We start from the raw sequence: 24,277 nt of genomic DNA on the forward strand, positions 1-24,277 counted from the left end.
TCAAGCCAATACAACAAGTCAATACAACATACTTGCCTTAATGAAATCTCCGAATATGATGGGCCTGGTCAAAAAATATTCCAGGCCAATTGCAATCCCAAAATGTTTGTCTGTTCAAAAAACAAAGTCAATTTTTAATATAATGATAAGCTTGAATGCAGTATTTTAATGATAAGATACACAGAATAACATCAGCTGTTACTTTACTTTGAAGTCTTAATTAGTATAAATGAAACTGAGAGAAAGCCATGTTAACCATACCACTTTAGTTTGGTTGATAATCTCCTGGATTTAAGATTAAGAATAATATTAATAAACTTTTTATTAAATAATAGATATTGAAAACGTATTTAATAAATAAAAAGTACTTTAGAAATATCCTGGCTTTTTATCAAAATGTTATTTCTTCCACTTTCCTCTTCCACTTAAAATTCTTTACTGAATTAAAAATATTAACCTTTCCTAAATTTCAATAAGATGATTTTCATAATATTTCATATATTTTTATATATTTGAATCATTGACGAGAAAAACTTTTACTCATGAATGACTAAAATTCATTTTGCTTTACCCTATATGAGCTCATTTTAATTTTTCTTTATAGCAACCAAACTGCTTTTCTATTCAAAAAAAAAGAACAACTAAATAAAGATTGACATTTACTGGCCATTTCTGTCAAAATAACATGGAAATAGTGCTTATCTTCATTATTAATCAAACGGTCATGGAAGACTCTTTGACATTCATGGCAAAAGAGTCTAAATATCTGTATTTCTTCTCTTATTGTTCCTGGATCGCACTGGAGGATACCTGTTTTTTAAGAAAAGGAAAAAAGAAAAATTCTACATTTGTGGAATATCCAGTAATATTTAATTAACTAGAAAAAGCCTTAAGTCCAACTTTATCCCCACACTACCAGAAAGGGGTGCTTCCCCAGAGAGAGGATATACACACATAAAAATCATGACCTCATTTTTTGAAAGGAAAACTGGGACATATTATCTGACAAAACTGTTTTCTTGTTTTGCAGTGTTTCTTTAACTGAACATATGAAGTGGTCAGACTTCACAGTGTAAGCAATGTTCATCTCATTATTACATTGGGTTGCAATATGTTAAGTGAGGAATGTCGCCTTTCTTTAATATATATATAGATACATTCATTTAGCAACTTTTCCCTCCTGACCTTTACACTGTTTTCAAAACACCAATTTCCTCTCTTGTTCTTCCCCAATGTTCAGTCCTCACCAAATGTCCCTGGTCCTTCTGGCTTCTACTCAAAATTATTCTGAGTACTTTTTGTGTTAATATAAGTGGTAACTGAAAACAGTGCTAATAATTTCAAGTTACAATGAAAGCAACGATGCATAGCAGTCCTGGAAGTGTTCATTCTCCATGGGGACCCTTCACATGTGGCTCCTCACACATGCAGAGGGTGACAGGGAGAATACCTACTAGGCACAGGTACACACAACAGAGTGCTCCGTACCACATAGTAGGTTCCATCCATGCTGCTTTGGAATAGTAGAGAATTTCTATAGATAATGATGTTACATTTTTTTGTAGCTCAGATTGTGTGTGTGTGACATTATAAGTTTCTTGAAATGCTTAAAGATTGAATTATTTTCAGCTAATATTTGTAGAAATAAGGTCATTTCCAGGACATTTTGATGAAATGTGGGGACAAGGGGAAAGATATTCAAAATTGGAATTTCCTGGGTACATTATGATGTATCATTGTCAGAGATAAAATAGATCCTGAATTTTGAGGCTCAGAAATTATCTAAACAGTAGGAATAGAAAGACAATTGGGAAGCATGATAAATGAATGACTAGATTAGACAATGTCTGAGGACCAGGAAGTGAGTCCAAAGCAGTTCACTAAAGAAACAAAGCCATGTTTCAACATTTTCTAGGAAAAATGAGTTCATGAATCCCAGGACTAAACTGCTAACACAGGAGCGTAAAATTTTAGAGGAGGAGGAATACAAGTTACTGTGTCATCCTATGGCAAAGATGGTGTGCCAGCTTCAAGAGTCTCCAGGCTCTTGAAGAAGGAGGAAGGCTATGCGGCAGGAAAAAGAAAAGAGAATAGTAGCACCATCAGAACGGGAGTGGAAAGATCAGGAACCTGCGGTGATAACTGAGCATTAGGGAGGGGCAGGTGGGGTGGTCACGGTTCTTAAAGCCCAGCTTCAGCTCCTACCATCCGCCATTACCTCCTAGTTCATTCTCTGCCTTGTTAATATGTTACAGATCTCGTCTGTGTTTGGTAATGAATTAGATTTTGATAAGGACAGAAAAGGGAGCTGGATTTCAGAGAGCCCAGCATGGCTTTACATGGAAGTGCTTGACACCTTTCACTTATAATATTTCGTAGATATTTAAAATATATTTACATACATTAGTTTGTTTGAATCTTTACTGAGAAAAAAATATTACAAGTGGTGTAGAACCAAGAGAACTGGATGGGGAGTCAGCACTGGATGGTGAAGAGCAGATCACTGCACAACTAAGAGTTGGCGTCCTTGTGCACAAAATAATGTGAGGACTTGGTCTAGGTATTGTAAAAGCTTCCTTTCAGTTCTGACATTCTATGACATTCATTCATTCAGGGCCAGGCATGATTCTAGGCACCGGGGATGCAGAGGTGAACTAAACAAACAGCCCTCATGGAGCTGACATTCTATTGGGAGAGACAGAGACATAAATATGTATGCAAATAAGTATCTTGGAGAAGACTTCAGGTCGTAAGAGCTATGAAGGGACATAAAGGGGAAGAGGAGGAAGAGGAGGTGACATTTGAGCAGGGAAAGTGAGTCATGTGGACATCTGAGGTAAGAACATCCCAAGGGAAGTGTAGAGGCCCCTGAGCAGGCCCTACTTCAGGAGCAGCAGGGAGGTGGCAGCAGCGAGGAAGAAAGTGGTAGGCAATGAAGGCAGGAGGCTGCCAGGTCCAGACCATGCAGAGCCTCAGTCCCACAGCAGGCGATGCGGAATGCAGCCTCGGGAGGATCTGAACAAGGGGTACCCACTTCTGGCTGCCAGGTGGACTGTGGAGCTGGGTTTAAGGTAAGCTAAGGGGGCAGCCTGGAGGCAGGAGACCAGAGAGAGAGAGGAGGCTCTCACTGTTAGAAATCCTGGTGAGACATGATGGTAGTTTGGGCTAGAGTGGTAGTGGATGGAGTGGTGAGGAATGGTTACATTTGGGATTCATTCTGAAGGGAAAGCCATCAAGGCTGTTGATGGACTGGATGGGAATCCTCAAGGAATGAGGACAATCAGGGAGGCTCCAAGGCTCGTGGCCAGAGCAATAAATGGTAGTCCCTCCAACTGGGGCATGGGTACACATGGCCAGGGAGGAGGGATAAAGCAAGAATTTAGTTTCAGAGATGGCAAGTTTAAGTCCAACTGGATATCTCAGTGAGGTCGTCGAGAAGGGAGGTGGATATACAAATCAGACACTAAAGGAGACGGTGAAGCTGGAGGTAGACATTCGAGTGTCTTCTCTGAACAGATGGGATTTAACCCCATAGAACTGACTCAGATTACCTAGGGAGCGTGTGTAGATAAAAAAGAGGACTGAAGATGGAGCCCTGGGGCCCCCCAATGTTTTGAGGTAGGGAAGAGGAGGGACAGCCATCAAGAGAGACTGAGCAGCAGCAGCCAGTGAGGGAGGAGGGAACGCAGGTGTCCTGACACCACAGAGGGAAGAGTTTCAAGAGAGAGGGAGGGTGAGTTGTGCCAAACACTGCTGAGGGGCTAAGGTCCAGAAGGAGGACTGACCAATGGATTTGGTAAGATAGAGAGGTGAACTCGGGAAGAGCAGTTAGTGCAGGGTCAAATATAAAAGCTTGATTGGAGTATATTAAAGAGAGAACTGGAGGAAGTATAGAAACAGCGAGGAGAGACCACTCTTTAAGGGGTCTTTCTAGAAAAAGCAGAGAAAATGGTGGGGAGGTAGCCGCAGGGGGATATGCGTCCTAAGGAGAATTATTTTTTAAGATGGGAGGTATTACGGTAGGTTTTTATGCTGTTAGCAATGATCAATAGAAGAGGAAGCACTGACGATGCAGAAGAGAAACGAGAATTATAAAAGCAAAATCCTTGAGTAGGCAGGAGGGGATGGAATTCAGTGCCAGAGGCAGTATTGGCCCGTGACAGGAGCAGGACAGCTCAGCCACTGCAGTGGGAGGGAAGGCCGATGCAGGTTGTCTGGGAGATTTGGAAGATGAGGCAGTTCTAGTTTGATTGATTCTATTTTTTTCATGAAATAAGAAGACAGGTCATCATCTGGGAGTGAGAAATGAGAGGGGATGCTGGTGGTTTGAGGGAAGCTGTGAAGCAGTCAGCCTGGGGTGGGGGTGGAGGGTGACTTGAACAGGGACATGCAACAGGATTTCCAGGCAAGTCACAGTTGCCCATGTACATATAATTCTGCTGAGAGATTTGAGAGTGAATGGAAATGAGGGGAGGGTGCAGGTCAGAGAATGAGGGTTCCATACGCTACCTTGCACGCATTTGGATAAATCCCTCAAGTTAAAGACGTAATGGGACTTGGCCGGTGTTGGCAAAAGATCAACACTCATTCTGTTATAAATCTCAACGGAGGCTTCTACAATATTTGATGCAGTTTGCTTTACAGCTGGTGGGAAGTCATTCAGGAAGCCATTTAAGATGGCCTAGAACCAGAAACATAATAGGAGAGGGTTATATTTTTTTTCCACCAAAAATGTATCTTTCAAATATTCCATATCTGATGATACTTTTTCTAATAATAACTAGAAAGCCAAATTCCAATGCAAGGACATCTGGGTGTTGAAACTCTTCCATTCATTTCAGAATATGTTCCTAAGAAGTGGCTTACTCCTGTCTTCTGTGATTGTCTGGCGATGCCTGAGCAGCATTCATAGCTGACCAGTGAACTTACATTAACTTACTCTCAAGCAACTTAGACTTCTGCTCCCTGTGGGTCCAGAGGGTCTTCATGGAGTGCTCCAACTCGTCTGGAAATGAACTGAAGTCCTCTCTCTGATTTTTATGGGTGAATGACCAGCAATTCCATAGACTTCCATCTTCACGTATATTTAAAGTGCGACTCACTTAACTCCCCCACCCTTCAGCTTCCCTATCTCAGGATAGGGCCCCACCCTCTGCTCAGGTCAGGAACTTGGAAGTCTCTTTTGATACCTCTCATTCACTGTCCCCCACAATCAATCTTGCACACATTCCTGGAATCTGTCTGCTTCCCTTTGTTTCCCGTGACATCACCCCATTCCAGCACCCACTCTTTTATCTGGGCTTCTTCACTTCCTGGCCTCTCTATTTCCACTCTCGTCTCCCTTCTGTCACCTTTAATCATGCAAGTCAGGCACTACACTCCCCTGTCAGTCCATGCTCTGCCCCCAGCCAGCCTCCTCACCTTACCCTCTCTCCCCATTGCTCCTGTGTCCCAGCCACACTGGCCTTAACATCCTATGCTCTCTCCTCCCTCAGGGTCTCCGCAGACTGTTCCCCGCTCCCAGTACCCACTCCCACACAGCTCTCTGCTTGGCAGGGACTTTCTCAGCCCTTATGTTTCAGGATACATGTCATTTCTTCCAAGAGGCCTTCCCTGACGACCCAATCTAAACTAAGTCCTCCCCTCAGTCTCTCTGATCTTTTCATATATAACTTGCCACAATCTGAAGGTACATACTTATTAGCTAGCCCCCGACCCCCAGTTGCTTGGGAGAATCATTATTGATTTTTAAATAGATAAATTCTCATCACCATTGACCTTGGAGTTACTCATGGGAGAAGCCACCAGAATGTATATCAATGCTTGCAAGTCAATCCTTGTGACTTTAGATTTGGCGCTCATATATGAAATATTTTGAAACGAACTGAAGTATTTGTTTTCAATGAGCCTCCTGTGTTAGTTTTAGCAGCATATGAGGATTACCTATATTTTTGAGGTACCCCCCCCAGACCCCAACATGAGTTTAACATTCTCTATATGGGCTGCATTTTGAGTAGAACCACTCCAATATATATAAAATAAAAATTTTACTATATATAATATATATAAAATAAAAATTTTACTATATATAATATATATACACTATATTTATGAAAAAAATAAAAAATTCTAGTCTGTTTATTCTCCACCACACAAATATAAATACAGCTATATATATACAGTCATTCATCTGTTTATTATCTTTCTCCACGGTGGAAGCTCTATGAGGACAAGGATGGCATCTGTTTTATTTAAAATGATATACCAGGGCCGGCCCCGTGGCTTGGCGGTTAAGCGCGCATGTTCTGCTGCTGGCGGCCCAGGTTCGGATCCCGGGCGCGCGCTGACGCACCGCTTGTCCAGCCATGCTGAGGCCGCGTCCCACATACAGTAACTGGAAGGATGTGTAACTGTGATATACAACTATCTGCTGGGGCTTTGGGGGAAAAATAAATAAATAAATAAAATTATAAAAAAAAAAAAAAGTAAAATGATAAACCAATGTCTGGCACATGCTAAGTGCTCAACAAATATTTCTTTAATGAATGAATTAAGGGGTACTAAATTAATATTCATAAATTAAAATTAGCATGTCATTATAGAGTTCACTGAGGACCACAGCTTGGTATTCTATTTAAAGGTCTGGCTGACATGACATATTTGGCAACTTTGCAAAGCTCCTTCTAAGAATATGCACAGAAAATAGAGCCAGAATTTCCACAGTTTTGGGGAAGGATGCTTTGGCATGAGGACATTGTTAGTATTTTATGGAATTGATCATGGTTTTCAACTACTGCTGTTATATCTTTCTAATTAGAAATTACACCTAATTTAGTCACAATACGATCAATTTAATTTATGTGCTCTTTAGTTTACCCTTAGAGTGTATAATGATGCATATTTTTGGCATACAAATTTCCAGTAAGTAAACACTAAGATGTGTATGAATTGTGGTTCAAGGAAGAGTCACCTATAACCACACATAATCCAAATCTGTGCAAACCATGACCTGTCATGAGTGGTGTGCTCCCTGCATGTATGTGCTGTTTAACTAACTTGCAACAGACTGGCAAAGAAAGTACAGTGATACTACTGATTGCTTTAGAACCAACAGATGATTAAAAGCATTATATACATATATACTATAGGCATACTTTATATATATATATATATACTATTTAACCTCATAGGCTTCTTTTATAGAGTAGAAATCTATTTATATATGTTGCTGACAACAAATTTGCTTTAACTTATTGGTTTTGCTTTCCTTCAATTCTTGGTTATCCCCAAGTTCCTTCTCCTCCACACAATGACAAAGGACACAGAAGGTGGGCTGTGAACACTTGGGTCCTGCTTGGATGGGTTGTGATTAAAAACGAAGTTTGGGATCCACGGATCTAGAGCAAGTCCTTTTCCTTCTACAGGTAAAATATCCTGTCTATTCTGGTAACGAGGAAAATACACTTCCCCGCGTGAATCCAGTCCAACCCAGTGGTCCCCAGAATCTCTCCGTTTTGCCGCATTTCATTTCCATTCCCACCAACAGCTCGTGTGAGTTTTAAATAATAGCCTCTAAATTGCGGTTGAAGAAGCAGTTCCTGCCTTTTCTCAGCTCCTGCCTGTTTTCAGCTGTGACGTGCTTGCTGGATGATGTTCCTGTGAGTGGCACAGTCCCGTGGACATGACAATCCCGCAGGCAGAGGGAGGAGGCTGAGGGTCGGGGACAATCTCATTTCCAGGAACCAGATTCCACCTTTTCCTTCCCACCCAAGAAAGCATTTTGGAATAATGAAGAATGACATTTTTGTTGGGATAACCTTGCATTTGCTTTAACTTATTAAAATATAAAATAATTTGCAAATTCAGTACTTGGTCATCAGGTATAAGTTACTTGGGACACCCCTCACCACTGACCACATCACAAAGTGTGTCAGGATAGCATGGTTGGGAATCACTCATTTCAAACTCCAAAATATACACATAAAGGTTCTCCACAAAAAGGGGGGGACTCAAAAGTCTTCTAATATCTGTGTTGGTCCTGTTACCTGCTTCATGTCTTGTTCTATACTTGGTGCCTAATTATAGGAGATAAGCTCCCATCCTTTCATATTCTAAAGTCCTCTCCAAAAGATTTTCAAAATGTGGCAATTCTTATATTTCATCTTGGCATTAGCTCCTAAACAACTTATTGGAACTACTTCAAATTTATCAAAAATAATTCCCCATGGATGTAAGCTATTTCAATGTGAAAACCACTTTCCACATATTAATGGCTGTGTACGTGCTGGCTCTGTTCCTTTCTCTCCTCTAAGAGGGCCCCACTGGAAGGAGAGGCCGATGCTGGTAAATGCAGAGGCTCACTTAATCCTGCGTCACTGGCCCTCGTTGGCTCCTGGGTAATTACCACCAAAGTCGGCTTCTCCAGACAAGCCACCTAACTGTCTCATTCTACCTGTATGCCCACTTTACCATTGTCTGCCTCTGCGACTGCATTCATCCACATACCTTCTGTTCCGAGAATCTATTCCTCCCTGTCACTTCCCATCCTCCAGGGCTCAGCTCATAATCTGTCTCCTCTAAGCAGTCTTTGCTGGCTGGTTATGGCATGCTGGCTCTAGTCATGCTGCTTCATGTTCTCTCATCATTCATTTAAAATAATGACTCATTTATTGAACACTTCTGCGGAGCACTTACAGGGCAGGCACAGTTATTCTCCCCATTTTAAGGATGAGGAAGTGGCCCCTTAGGAAGTTCATACAGGTGGGAGAAATATAGGTGGTGGTTTTCATTGGAGGCGGTGGGGCAGTGGAGGCGATAAATTCTGAGTTAGGTGTGTTGAGCTGGAGCTCGCTGGGGTATTGAGGGTTGCATTTGGTTGGCAAGTGGACACACAGACCTGGAGCTCAGGTAAGATGAGCATGGAGGCAGGGGCTCGGGGGTGGATGAGATCTGCTGAGAACTGTGTGCAGAGTGCTAATAGGCAAGGCCCCAGGATACAGCCTTCCTTAAAGGTAGGGGCTGTGTTTTGACAATCTTTCTGCACGCCTAAAACTACCTCTAAGACCACTTAGACTAAGATGCAGATGCCTATCAGCCACTGCCCGGATGCCCGTGCTTACCCGCTTTCTGCTCAGGAAAGGGATGGATGGGCTCCCTAGAAACACAACAGACTGTTTTGATTGTGGGAGTCTTGGAACAAATATATTTTCTTTTCCCCTCTTGCCTAAGTTTAAATCCACACTCACCTGAAAAATCTGTTTTAGACTGTGCTCCGAGGGCATCGGGAGGCACAGCATGCTGAAGTGTCGGATGAAGCGGGGGGTCACAGGGTTGCGGCCACCGCCTGGAGGTGCACATGCTGACACAACTGTTACATCCTGTGTGGGCAGAAATCCACTTGGGTCACCCAGCAAAGAAAGAGATGAGATCTGCCCATCCCAACAGCAGGACTGAGAACCAACAGTTTTTGAGGACCTACCATATGCCAGCATTGCATTACATTTTCCTAAACATTATCTGACTTAATCTTCACAACAACCTCAGGAGATCACTATTGTTATCCCCGTTTTGTAGATGAAAAATTCAAGGCCCTGGATGGTTAAGTAAGTTGCTCAAAATCACTCACCTAACTCATCTACCTTGTATAAATACTCCTATTTGAAAATGTAATTTTAAAAATCTTTAAGAATTTGTATCCTAAGTTAAAATATATTCATTCAATAAATACTAAGTATAGTTGATTCTCGTTATTTGTGGTGGTTATGTTCTATGAAGTCGCAGGAACACTGAATTAATGCACACTGAACCACTGCTCCTAGGGGAGATAGAGGGTTAGGTTCCTGTGAGCCTCTGGGCACAACATTTTCATCAACAGATCAACACATGACATTGCAGTTGCTCTGGTCTTGCCTCTTCTCTAGCCCACCCCTCCCCTGCAGCCAAGGGGATCTTTCCATAGCATTTCCTTCAGAGGCTCCCATCACTTAGAGGATAAATCTACATTCCTTGTCATGGACCATGGTGCCCTTGGGCTGACCTTGGCATCTCCTGCCACTTTGGTGCTCACATTCCACACCACTGTGGGGTTCTACATTCCCTGCTTCTGAGGCACAAAATGCTGCCTTTCCTTGCTTTGCCACGCTCTGCCTGCGAAATCCTGTTCCGACATCACCTCCTCTGGAAAGGCTTCTCTCATCTTCAACCCAGCCTCCACCTCTGCCTCCCTCTTGTCTCTCTCTGCTCATCACTCTGCATTATAAATACATGTGCATCCATCCTTTGAAGCTGAGCCTTCTGGCAGCTTGGGGCTGTCTCACATGTCCATGAATCTCCTGAATCAAGCACAGCAAGAACTCATAGACTGAATGAACTGCATTACACATAGAAACACTGAAGCCATGTTATGGGCTGAATTGTATCCTTCTTCCCAATCATGTTGAAGCCCTAACCCCCAGTATCTCAGAATGTGACTGTATTTGGAGATAGGGTTTTTAAAGAGGTAATTAAGTTAAAATGAGGTCATTAGGGTGGGCCTTAATCCAATATGACTGGTGTCCTTATCAGAAGAGGAGATTTGGACACAGATGGGTACAGAGAGAAGACACAGGGAGAAGACCGCCATCTGCAAGCCAAGAAGAGAGGCCTCAGAAGAAACCAACCCTGCTGACATCTTGATCTCAGACTTCCAGCCTCTAGAATTGTGAGAAAATAAATTTCTGTTGTTTGAATCACTCAGTCTGTGGTACGTTGTTATGGCAGCCCTAACAAACGAATACACCATATTTCCTTGCTGTTTAAAATTTAAACATGCAAATTAATTTAAAATCTAAAGTGACCTGTATGTCTTTCCAAAAGAGTTTGTTTCTGTCATAAAATCCTCCAAAATCTTGATACTGCCGAAGCAATTCAATTGGAGGCTGGGAGCCATAGCGATCCAGTCTGGGCATGTTTAAGTCGTCAACAAAAATCACAACTCGTTTGTTTCCTGGTGCTCCTGGGGAAATAAAAGGAATTTAACCTAAGAATTATGATTTACCCTTGGAAAATGTAAGACAAAACTTAGGTAAGAGTTTGGACTCAATGAACATCCTGTAGGTCATAATGAGCTGAGTTCTTCTTTCGTGAGTGAGGAGGGCGCAGAGGAGTCCTGCTTCGAGGAGGAGAGCCCTCCGTCTGGCCCCATCCAGCCCCTGCAGGGAGATGTGGACCCGGCCCAGATGTCCACACTGTCAGGTGGTCCCTCACCCTCACTCTTGGAGGTGCAGGATGATGTCAGCTCTCCAGTTAAGTCTCGACTTTTTTCAATCCCCACCACACCCACGGCCTCCACCAACTCTGTAGCCTAGGCATGGGGTGAGGAAGGTCTTTTTCTTTTCACAGTAGGAAGCAGAAGAATACCAAAAGTTTCCTTACATAAATGCCATCTCACCATCCTCTACAGGGAAAACAGGGCTGGATATTCAAAAGCATCCTTATCACATCAGAGGGAAATCCAGTAGGCAGTGGAACTGCATAATGCCATATTTAACTTAAAGAAAATCAATATACACACTCCTCAGAAAAAAAGAATGAGTGATAACAGAGAAAAGAGAATAATGCAAGTAGAGGGGGTGACTCCACCCACTCTGGCATCCAGCACTTGACGATTCCAAGGTAACTGAGGCAAGTTCAGGGCCCCATTCCATCCTCCAGCCCCCGGAAGCTAAGTAGCAGGACAGGGGGTGAGGAGGGACTCTAAGATAATCGTTTATAAAGATTTGGGGCCCCCACCAGAAAGACTGGCTTCCATTGCCCTGTGCCTCCCTGAGCAGGAAAAAGAGCAGGGAGGGGACAGTGAAGCAGCTGGTATCCCCACAGCTTGGTGCAGCAGGCCCATTAGATGATGGACAGTGTGGAAGGCAGCTGAGCCTGAGCTCTGGCTAGTTCTCCAGGAGGACTGTGAGCTGGGCAAGTGGACTGCAGTAGCAAGGACTGGGGGATGTAGCCCTGGAGGGTGGGACTGAGTGGGGGCTGAGACCCTGATTCCCAACATTAGGGGACCTTCCAATGGGGAGGCCAATGCTTGTCCTGGGCACAACTCTTGTGGGAGTCCCTCAGAGAGTCTGCTCCTAGAAGCCTGCCACACAGAGCATGGACAGTCTTTCAGTGCCAGCCAGAGAAGCAGGGATGGTTCACAGAGACCCATCTAAACGCCAGGTAGGGAGAACACGTCCTTTCCTTCTCCTCTTCCCATCCCAACACATAAGGGCCTCCTAGAGGGAGGGTGGGGAAGAGTAAAAGAGCACCCATGCCGCCCTCCACCTCCAGCACCTGAACCACAAACCTGGCTTACAACAGAGGAGAGGAAGAGCTTTACATTGGGTTTGGGATTGAGGCTTTACATTGGACCAGACTCAAAATAACTGCAAGTAACCAGAAAGTCATGCTATTTATCCAAGCAGTTAATAAGGGAGAGTGAGGGAGACACTTAAAGTGCCAACTGAAGAAAAAACCAAAACAGTTTCATGCTTATTCCCTACTGAGTTCTGACAACTCAATGCACCAGATACAAAAAGGTTTGTTTGTTTGTTTATTTTTAAATAAAGGGAAATCAATGCCGATTTAAAGGTAGAGAATGAGTGGAGAGAGGGAGAGCCATGGAGAGATAGAGACTGAAGATGTTCTGAGTGGAAGGTGATGATAGAAATAAACTAGTTGCCAGGCCAGCCCGGTGGTGCAGTGTTTAAGTGCGCGCTCCATTGCAGCAGCCTGGGGTTCGCAGGTTCAGATTCCAGGCGCGCACCAACGCACTGCTTGTCGAGCCATGCTGTGGCAGCATCCCATATAAAGTAGCGGAAGATGGGCACAGATGTTAGCCCAAGGCCAGTCTTCCTCAGCAAAAAAGAGGAGGATTGGCATCAGATGTTAGCTCAGGGCTAATCTTCCTCACACACAAAAAAAGAAATAAACTAGTTGCTTGCTAACAATAAGATATCTAGATATATAGCACAGAAAAGAATACCATTAACAGAATCACCTTTACAAATAAATTAAGCAAAAGAAGAATCCAGTTGTAATTTTATTACATGCACTGTTTTTGTGATTTATTACCTTATTAATAAAAAATTTGTGTGAGACAAATGAAAATGATAATTCTTACCTAGAATATTTTTTCTTTTCCTTTCCAGTTTTGACTCAATGATCTCTTGTGTTCTTGCAGATGAAGTTTGAGCAGAAAAATTTAGATAAACTGGAACATAGCCAGCGGAGTCTTGAATTCTACTTAGCAATCCTTTTGCAATAACAGACTTTAAATTTAAAAAAATGTTAACTGATTTCACATTCAATATAATATCTTTCAATTGTCTATATCAGTAATAATCCAGTACAATGAGTAAGAAATAGGATAAAATGAGAGAGGTTAAAGCCAGATTGAAATGTCTGCCTTTCTCTTCCTGGAGATTCCATTTAATTATATTTATCAGAGCCAAAGAAATATTCTAATCAGCTCTATCTCAGCAAAAAGTTTTTATTTTAGTTTCAAACCAAAATCCATCTTGGGTACTATTCAAGTCAATTTGATAGCAAGAGTCACAAAAGGACCCAAACTTCTTTTAAAAGTAATTTAGAGGGGAAACAGTGAATCTCTGTTTGTGTGGGCTCTCCCAAAACCAAGAAGACCAAACAATCAGCATTTCCCCTATACTTTTTCCAAACACCACTGCTGTTTCAGGTAGAAGTAAATGGGCTGGAGGGGACAGACTGACCTTCATCAACAGTCAATCAGGGACACAAACTGCCTTGGCCAATTCCCACCCTAACCTGTGCAGTGGCAGCGCCAGAAATTCTAAGGGATACAACATAAAAGCCCCCAAACACAAAACATTGGTCCACAGGGTTCTCTGGTTTATATAGTATTGACACCAAGGATTTATTCAAAAACTGGTAAACTTTGGAGTAATTCTCAAGATTGATATAGATTCAGCATAGTTACATTCTTTCTGAAAAAAAAAAGATCAAAATTCCAAAGAATTTCCCCTGAGAAATGATGTATTATTTCTGGGGCTTACAATTCTAAGTCCATCATGCTCTCAGTTTTGGACAGACCTTCCTGTTTGATGTAGGTTTCCTACCTTGCCAACTCCAGTTACTCCAGTAAACAACACCGAATGCCTGACTGCCAGTAGTTTTTCCATTAGATACCCAAAGCGCACTGTGTCAGTCGTGGGGACAAGCATTTCAAAAAATGGCACATCTCGGCTGTACTTGAAGGTGGGTATGATTCGCTCCCAGGGATCCAGCCGTTTGGTGTCGAAGTCCATGTGAATGCTCCACAGATCGCCAGAACTGGGAAGCTAAAGTAAACAATTCAACACCACTTTCAATAGGATCGACACACGCAATAGAAATATTCACATAGAAACAAGGCAGTCATGGAACATGAAAGGATTTGGATTTCTTTTTTCTTTGTAAAGAAGTAGTTCTTTAGGTATGAGAGTCTAATTCTTTAAACATAATCATGCAACACAATACATGAAAAAACGTGATATATTGGTTATATTAAAACTCCACAGTAGAATTGTAAAGCATTTTCAATTCAATTCAACATTCAAGGGCTTACTCCATGCCAAACACTGTGCCTGGTGCTGGGGGAAGTGCTGAATGACACTCAACCTCTGCCTTCAATGACCTTGAAATTCACATGGGGGACACAAGGACATCACTTAATATCCATGGAGAAATAAGGGTTCTAATGGACTTTAGTACATTCACAAAGGAAAGATGGCTCATTTCTACCTGGAGGGGAGTTGTGATAGCTTGAGATTTAGGAAGGCTTCTAAGGGGTGGTGATGCTACAGCTTAGACTGGCAGGACAAGCAAGAGTTAGATGGGCAAAGGAAGGATGGGATGGGGGTGGAGAAAGAGGCGTCAGGGCTCAGGCTAAGAAAACAGGTTCGGAAGGCTGGAGCCATGGAAAGTGCCAGGCGTGCTAGAAACTATGAGGGCACTGCATACAGTGAGAGGTGAATCTGGGAACATAGATTGGGGCCAGGTTATGAAGAGCCTCACTTATTAAAGTAAACAGTTTGGAGCAAGAGTTCAGTGAAGGATCCTAAGTAGGTGGGTGACGTGATTAGACTGCGTTTCAGAAAGGTTCGTTCTGGCAGCTGTACAGAGCAGTGGTGTTTCAAGCTCATTTGACAGTGACTCTTAATAAGAAATCCATTTGACATGGTGACCTAGTACGTACATATATATGTGTGTGTACACATATGTATAGTATTTATCCCTACTATCTGCAATTCATTCTATTTTCTATTCTATTCTATTTTTTAAAAACTTTTGAGGTTTAACATAATATTTTGTCAGATTTTAAGAATCCAAAGAGCTTTTACATATGTAAATTTCAATGTAACCACCCCTGGATCAGGATATAGAACATTCCAATACCCCAGGAAGCTCCTTTCTTCCCCTTCCCTGTCAATACCAGCCACACTTGCATCCTCCTCTGAGGTAAGTCACTAGTCCACCTGTCTGATCTCTTTGTCTGCCCTTGTGCTAATACCACACTCCCTTAATTATTGTTACTTTATAATCTTGAATTCTTGAAGTCAGATAGTTTAAGTTCTCCAAATTTGCTCTCCTTCTTTAAAACTCTCTTGGCTGTTATAGGTCTTTTACATTTTCATATACATTTTATAATGGGATTGTCAACTTCCATAAAAATCTCTCAAAGTTGTACAATTGGAATTGTCTTGAATTTTCAGAATATACTGGGGAAGAACTGACATCTTAATAATATCAAGTATTCTAATCTATGAACACAGTATATCTCTCCATTTATTTAGATCTTTTAAAATCTCTCTCAGCAATGCTTTGTATTTTGCAGTGCAGAAGTCTTTCATATTTTTCATTAGATTTATTCCTAAGTATTTGATATTTTCTTACTATCCTAATGGCATTGTTTAAAAATTTCATTTTTTAACTTTTTGCGGACCTTTTATCCAATGGCCTTGCTAATTTACTTATTAATTCTAATCATTTGTTTGTAGATTCTTCAGGATTTTCTAGAAATTCAGTTATGTTTCCTGCAAATAATGACAGTTTTATTTCTTCCTTTCCAAAGTTTATGTTTTATTTCTTCTTCTTGCTTTATTGCACTGGCTAAGATCTCCAATAGAGTGTCAACTAAAAGTTGTGATAGTGGCTATTTTATTTTTAAAAACTGGATTGTGACTCTTTCAATTGATTTCATGACCAATTAATAGATTGTAACCTGTAATTAAAAAAAAAAACATTGGATAGGACTGGACCAAAGGCAAGGGAATAATAAATAGGTTATTTTAACAACCCAGAAAAGAAATAAAAAGAACCTCAGTTATCCAGAGATGATGAAGATGAAAAGAAGAGGACATATTTTAAAAAATAGTTACAAAAAAAATTCACTCAACTTAGTGTTTCATTGGCTATGGGAAGGTGAGTAAGGAAGGAAGAATCTATAACAGTCATTGAGTTATAGCTAGTACTGAGTGGCTGTAAGGCCATTAACTGAGACAAGGAATACAAATCCAACAGCCCATTAATTTGGGACTTACAGACAGAAGTAGGAATCCACCTTCTCATCTGGGCTCCTTCCTGCTATCCAAGTAGCACTGCCACTGCCAGGACAGGGGCTGGCACTGTCCTATGAAATATCCTCTGGTCATAATTCATCAATAGCTTCTCATTGTACCCAAGAGGAAAAGCCAAAGTCCATACAGTGGCCCATAAGGGTCTACATGTTTTGCCTCCCTCCTACCTCTCTGACCTCATCTCTTACTACCCCTACTTGGTCATTCAACTCTGACCTCACCAGCTTCCTTGCTGTTTCTCAAAATTGCAAGGCAATTACTTATTGAGTAAAGGCCTTTACTTTGCTACTTGCTTTTCTTTCTGACTGGAATGCTTTACCCCTAAATAATCACTAGCTCTTTGACTTTTTTCAGGATGCTGTACAAATATGACCTTATTAGCAAAGCTTTCCTGACTACCATATATAAAATAGTTCCCCACTGCCCCCTGGCACTCTCTATCATCCTTACTCTGCTTTATTTGTCTCCATAGCACTTGCTGCCACCTGATGTATTGTATATTTATCTATTGCTGACTTCCCTCACTGTAAGGTCAGATCTGTGAGGCTAGGGACTTTGGTTACTTGCTTTACCTCCATTTTCCAAAATGGTACCTACCATGTAACAGGTTTTCAAAAAACATTTGTTGAATGAATACTGAATATTTGCTCTGGGCCATCTCCTACAGTCCTTTGATGATCCCAGATCATTTCCCTTGACCCAGAGGGGTCTGTCTCTCTGTCTCAAATTCCTGGTTGTCCTCAATCTGGTCGATTCTGTCCAGTTATGATACAATCATCTTGAATATCCAGCAGGGTTTCATATCTACTAGAAGGTCCTAATCCACAGGGCTTAGATTCTTGACTCAGGGAATGTTTTTTCTTTTGGTAATTTTTTATTTTGATATAATTTAAAGCTTATAGAAAAGTTAAAAGAATAGTACAAAGAACTCCCATATATTCTTTATCTTGATAAACTGATTGTTCACATTTTACCCCACTTGCTTTATTATCTTTCTCTCACTCTATGAGAGTCAGTTATATATACTATTCCACCTTACCCTAAATACTTGAGTATGTATTTCCTAAAGAACAAGGATATTTTCTTATATAACCACAGTAAAATGATCAAAATCAGGAAGCTGAATGCTGATTAATGTTATTATCCAATTTACATTCCATATTCAAATACTGTCAATAGTTTTAATAACGTCATTTATAGCTATATTTTTCCTAGTCTAGGATCCAATCCAGGATATTGCATTGCATTTAGTTATATCTCTTTAGTCTCTTCCTCTGGAAAATTTCCTCAGCTTTCTCCCATGACAGACATTGTTGAAGAATACAGGCCAGTTTGTTTTGTAGAATGCTCATAAGGTTGAATATTCCAGGTGTATCCTTATAATTAGGTTATGCATTTTTTGAAAGGAACGCCTCAGAAGCAAGGCTGTATCCTTCTCAGTGCCCCATATCAGGAGGCATATGTTTGTCCTAATATTGATGATGTTAAATTGATCACTCAGTTAAGGTGGTGTCTGCAAGGTTTCTTTACTGTAATGATACCATTTTTCTCTTTGCAATTAATCAATAATTTGTAGGAGATGCTTTGAAACTATGTAATTACTGTTTTTCATCAAACTTTCATCCACTAGTTTTAGCATCCATTGATGATTCTTGCCTAAATCTGTTATTACTACAATGGTTGCAAAGTAATAACTTTCTAACTCCATCATTTCTACTATACAGATTAGTTGTATTCTACTATAAGGAATAGCTCTTCTTCCTCTCCCATTTATTTATATATTCACAGATATTTTTATCATCAGTATAGACTCACAGATTCTTATTTCATTTAAAGGCTTATAATCCCATACTAACGTTATTTATTTTGATGCTCAAATCTGCCCAGATTTGGCCAGTAGGAATCCCTTCAAACTGGCCCATGTGTTCTTTTGAGTTGAGCCATCATTCTTTGGGCACTTCTTTACTATTTCACATAAGATGCTCTACACGCATTTTGCACTTTCCCTGCCCCAGTCCTAGAATCAGCTATTTCACTAAGAAGCTTTGTTTCCCTTTCGTGGAGAATAGTATTTAAAAATTAGCATACTTGGTATGCTTATTGCTATTGAGGTGTCATTGCTTCTAGTTCCTATCACCATAACAGTTCCTCTAAAAACACAGGATGCGTTCTAATCTTTCTCCTTCCATAGTTGTAAATCCCTTCTCTAACAGTGAGAAAACTGGTTGCTATTATCCTCAATATATTTATTCATTTGCTCCGTCTTAGAAAGTATAGAAAGTAGTTTCAGAACTGCTAAACCATAACACTGCGAAAAAATAAATTTAACAACTAGAATTCAATATTCATTTATAGTGGGGAGTTTTTATATACTCTTACACCTTCCTTTCTTCATATGGCCAGAAAAGGACTCCTAAAAATTTTAATACAATAAATGTTATCTAGGTTAAAAAAAGTAAATAATTTTAGAAACTCTTTTAATGAAGAATTTATATTTACAGTAGAACGAAGGCTTTTAAAGTTTTAGTCTTGAAATTTAATTTTAATGATTCAGAGTTGTTATGTAAAAATTAAATTTATTTGGCTCTTACCCTGGCATCAGGATTATCATCAAATTGTGTTCTAATAAATGTATCAAAAGGATCCCAGTAGTTTTCAGTTAGATTTCCACCCAAAGACCATAAATAACAGAACACAAAAGTCTGACATAGTACAGTGTTCAGTTTTGTTTGCTCCTGAAGAACAAAGAGAAAGAATTTTAATATTTTATATGTTAACATAAAGAGAATCCTAAATTGCAAACTCTAAAGACTGTTATCTTTTGTTCAGACTCCTGCATTTTTAAAGGAGGGCACAGTGTATGTTTCTTACACTTCATTCAGTGGTTCACAGAGTGATGTTTTATAACAGTACATATTTAAATACTCTGATGAGAAAATGAATGGCAAGAAGTATTTAGAAAAAAAGCTCAAGGTTGTCTTTCAACTGGCCATTATAACTTTATGTCTTCACAAACGTATTTAAGCAGTTGCTAGATAGACACATAATGGGATGTTGTAGACTGTAAGGGAATTTAAACATTGAGTAGAGGAGTAAACTACAGGCTCTCTAAAATTCCTTCCAACTTTGAGATTCTATGTATCTATTCACAGTCATTAGTCCCCTGAAAAATTAACTTGAAAATCAAATGATCATATTACAGAAAATTTAGAGTTATTTATTTGCAATGCATCTACAATAATCTCATTTTTCTAGCTTTATAGCAGTAAGAAAACCCTTCATACCATTGTCAAATTAACTCCATCTTTCCCAAGTATCAAAGACTCCAATAAGCAACAGAGTGTAGTAACTTTGCTGATGTCCACTTGTGGGATTGCTTGGTTGCATTTCTTATTGATAAAATTTAAACCATCATCAACATAACGCTGGAAAAGGTTCAATATATATTCTTGGGTTTCCTCATTCAGCTGAAAATGAAACAAACAAATAATATTTTATTATATAATTAATATAACTAAGTTTAGAAACAAGTTGGTTCAAATTATATATTGCAATATATTCTGTCACTTTTAGACTAATGTATGTAAGCATCACAAGATATGAAACAAATTAAATAAAAAAACAACCTTCTATGACTTGGAAGGGACACGGGGGGAGATTCTGGATAGCTGATAGTGTCCTACATCTTGTTCTGGTAATGGATACATAAATGTTTATTTTATAATCATTTGTTAAACTGTCAATATATATTTCATGCAGTCTTCTATATTGATGATATCTCTCACAATTAAGAACAACAAGAAAGAAACATTTAAAAAATCTATGTAAGGTAAAGGAATAATTCCCAAAGATTTTAAAAAGAATGTGGCCCCTCCCACCACTCCTATTCAACATTGTACTAGAAGTCTTAGCTAACGCAATAGGACAATAAAAGGAAATTAAAAGTATACAGACTGGGAAGGAAGAAAAAAATTGTCTTTGTTTACAGATAACATGACTGTCTATGTAGAAAATCCCAAAGAATTGACCAAAAAATCCCTAGAACTAATAAATAGTTATAGCAAGTTTGCAGGATTCAAGGTTAACATGCAGAAGTCAACTGTTTTCCTATATACCAGCAATGAGTAATTAGAATTTGAAATTAAAACTACAAAACCATTTACATTAGCACCAAAAAAAGAGAAATATTTAGGTATAATTCTAACAAAACATGTACAAGATCTCTATGAGAAAAACTACAAGATTCTGATAAAGAAACCAAAGAAGATCTAAATAAATGGAGAGATATTCCATGTGCATGGACAGAAAGACCCAATATTGTTAAGATGTCAATTCTTCCTAATTTGATCTACAGATTCAATGCAATCTGAGTCAAAATACCAGCAAGTTACTTTGTGGATATCAACAAACTGATTCTAAAGTTTATATGGAGAAGGAAAAGATCCAGAATAGTGAACACAATATTGAAGAAGAAAAAAGTTGGAGGACCGACACTATCTCACTTCGAGACTTACCATCAAGCTACTGTGGTAAGCTTGAAATCAATGGAACAGGATAGAGAGCTCAGAAATAGACCTATACAAATATAGTAATCTGATCTTTGACAAAGGAACAAAGGCAATCCAATGGAGAAGAAACAGTGTTTTCAACAAATGGTGCTGGAACTGGATATCCATGTGCAAAAAAAAAGGAAAAAAAAGAAAAAAAGAATCTAGACATTGATCTTATACCTTTCACAAAAACTACCTCAAAATAGATCATAGACCTAAATATAAAATGCAAAACCATAAAACTTCTAGAAGATAACAGAGGAGAAAATCTAGGTGACCTTAGGTTTGAAAATAAGTTTTTAGATGCAACACCAAAAGCACAATCAGTGAAAGAAAAATTGATAAGTTAGACTTCATTAAAATAGAAAACTTGTGCTCTGTGAAAGATATGAAGAGAATGAAAAGACAAGCCAGACTGGGAGAAAATCTTTGCAAAACACATATCTGATTAAAAAAACTTGTATCCAAAATATACAAAGAACTCTTAAAACTCAACAGTAAGAAAACTAACAACCCAATAAAAAGTGGGCAAAAGATATGAACAGAATCTCATCCAAGAAGACATATGGATGGCAAATAAGCATATGAAAAGGACACTCAGCATCATATATTAGAGAACTGCACATTAAAACAACAATGAGATACCACTACACCACTATTAGAATGGCTAAAATCTAAAATACCAACCACAGCAAATACTGGGGAAGATGTTGGAGCAACAAGAACTCGCATTCATTGCTGGTGGGAATACAAAATGCTACAGCTACTCTGGAAGACAGACTGGCAGTTTCTTACAAAGTTAAACATAGTTTTAACATATGATCCAGCAATCGCACTCCTAGGTATGAACCCGAGTGAGTACCCAAGAAAACTTATGTCCACTCAAAAACGTGCACATGGATATTTATAGGAGATTTATTCATAATTGCCAAAACTTGGAAGCTTTGCAATGTCTTTCAGTAGGTGAATCCATAAAATAAACATTACTGGTAAATCCATACAATGGAATATTATCCAGTGCCAAAAAGAAATGAGCCATCAAGCCACAGAAAGACATGCAGGAATCTTAAATGCATATTACTAAGTGAAAGAAGCCAATGTGAGAAAGCTACATACTTTATGATTCCAACATATGACATCCTGGAAAAGCAAAACTATGAATGAAGACAGTAAAATTTCAGTGGTTGCCAGGAGTTGGGAAGGAGTGTGGATGAATGAATAGGTGGAGCACAGGTTTTTTTGTGTGTGTGAGGAAGTTCAGCCCTGAGCTAACATCCATGCCAATCCTCCTCTTTTTTTTTGCTGAAGAAGACTGGCCCTGGGCTAACATCTGTGCCCATTTTCCTCCACTTTATATGGGAGGCCGTCACAGCATGGCCTGACAAGCGGTGCGTTGGTGCACGCCAGGATCCGAACCCGGGCCACCAGCAGCAGAGCGCGCGAACTTAACTGCTACGCCACGGGGCCGGTCCCAGGAGCACAGATTTTTAAGGCAGTGAAACCATTCTATATGATACTATAAGGGTGAATACATGACATTATGCTTTTGTCAAAACCCACAGAATTGTACAACACAAAGAGTGAATACTAATGTAAACTATGGACTTCAGTTAATAAGAATGTATCAATATTGCTTCATCAATTTAACAAATGCACCACTACTATGCAAGATGTTAATAATTGGGGAAACTATGTTTGGAGGAAAGGGAGTATATGATAACTCTCTTTACTTTCTGTTAAATTTTTCTATAAAACTAAAACTGCTCCAAATAATAAAGTCTATGAATTAAAAAAAAAAGTGAATTCAGGAAAGTTTAAAATCTTACAGTAGCCCATGACAAATTCTCAATTCTGAGAATTACTTTCTTTAATAAGGTAATCTAAGACTAGACTACAATATTCTTAAAGTGTGGATGCCTAAGAATAAGGAAGACAATGGTTTTCTGATTCATCTTTGTGGGGGGGGGAGGAAGAAAGAAGATGGCTTTTTTGGAGTGGGGACTGGGATGGGGTGAAACACTTCAAAAGATTGCTTGTGAAGCTAAAGTAAAGAGAAATGCTATTTTAGAATGGAGAGAGTACAGAAGATAACATGGAACTGAATGGTTCCGAATAATAATGTAAAAGCTTTCCTTCTTTGGGTGGAATGGTACCTCTGAGGTTAGTTAGAAAGTGTCTTGGGTCATAGACCTAAGATTGGGTGGGATTTACTGGTTTTCTCTTCTCTCTGGCTCTCAGAGGTGTCAGGAGCTCCTAAAATCTCAAAACAATGACAATTAGTACCTGGATTTATATGTTTTTTTCCTTCATTGTGATTCCCTCTCATTATTCCAAGCCTTTTGAAACGTCTTTTTTTTTTTTTTCCAGCACCACAGCCCATTCTACCTGTGTTTTGGGGGACTCAAGGAAGTTGTTTGTGTTTGTACTTAAGAGGAACCAGGCTGGGGAGAAGCCAGGCAGGATAGACAGGAACCAGTGGAACTAGGCACACAGACAGGCAGGCTGAGGTAACAAATAATGAGGACAGATTTGGGAATCATAGAAACATTCCCGGAGGATCCCAAGAATTCTTAGGGAGAAGGTCTAGGTACAATACTGGAATGCCGTCCATCAAGCACAATGAGGCCTTAACCTATTGCTATTTGGCACTCAAGGGCAATGTGAGCCCTGACAGATGGAGATATTGGGGGAGTATCTGATTGCACTTACGTTTTTAGAAATACCCTTCATCCAGGTTTTAACATAAGGCATCCATTTCAGTTCTTCAGGATCCACAAACACCATTCCACACCTACTGACTGTTGCAGGAGAGGCAACCTTTAGATCTTGCACCTAAAATTGAAGAAAGTTGAACAGGAAATAGCTAATGATACTTCCTTATCCCTCCAACTTCAATGTTAATGAGTCACACGTTTAGAGTTTTAAGTGAACACTGAAAGGCTTTACGTGGAAGAGAATGGGAGAGCTATAAGGAATCAGAAATGGAGAGGAAAGTTAAGTGAGTCAGAAGGTGAAAAAACCCCATGAGTATAGGAGGATACATCAAATCCTTATGGGAAGGTATAGGTATTTCTTTTTCCTTCTCTTTGTTTTTCTCCTTTTTCATTCTTGTATCCA

The 24,277-nt window shown here is 39.8% G+C and overlaps 1 protein-coding gene across 1 annotated transcript in view; it reads right to left on the reverse strand.

Moving 5' to 3' along the window:
* DNAH6 (dynein axonemal heavy chain 6) overlaps positions 1-24,277 on the reverse strand; it is a 271,015-nt gene that overhangs the window by 107,752 nt on the left and 138,986 nt on the right. The window contains exons 35-44 of the mRNA XM_004437202.3: positions 23,870-23,992; positions 19,895-20,077; positions 19,202-19,345; positions 14,112-14,333; positions 13,139-13,286; positions 10,836-10,993; positions 9,246-9,377; positions 4,510-4,681; positions 664-810; positions 37-110 (exon numbers count right to left, since the gene is read on the reverse strand). Of these exons, the coding sequence (XP_004437259.2) occupies positions 37-110; positions 664-810; positions 4,510-4,681; positions 9,246-9,377; positions 10,836-10,993; positions 13,139-13,286; positions 14,112-14,333; positions 19,202-19,345; positions 19,895-20,077; positions 23,870-23,992 (1,503 nt within the window). The remainder of the gene's footprint in view (positions 1-36; positions 111-663; positions 811-4,509; positions 4,682-9,245; positions 9,378-10,835; positions 10,994-13,138; positions 13,287-14,111; positions 14,334-19,201; positions 19,346-19,894; positions 20,078-23,869; positions 23,993-24,277) is intronic.

This window comes from Ceratotherium simum, chromosome 11 (genome assembly GCF_057802395.1).
Source record: "Ceratotherium simum simum isolate JZ-2026a chromosome 11, ASM5780239v1, whole genome shotgun sequence".
Classification (NCBI taxonomy): Eukaryota; Metazoa; Chordata; class Mammalia; order Perissodactyla; family Rhinocerotidae; genus Ceratotherium; species Ceratotherium simum.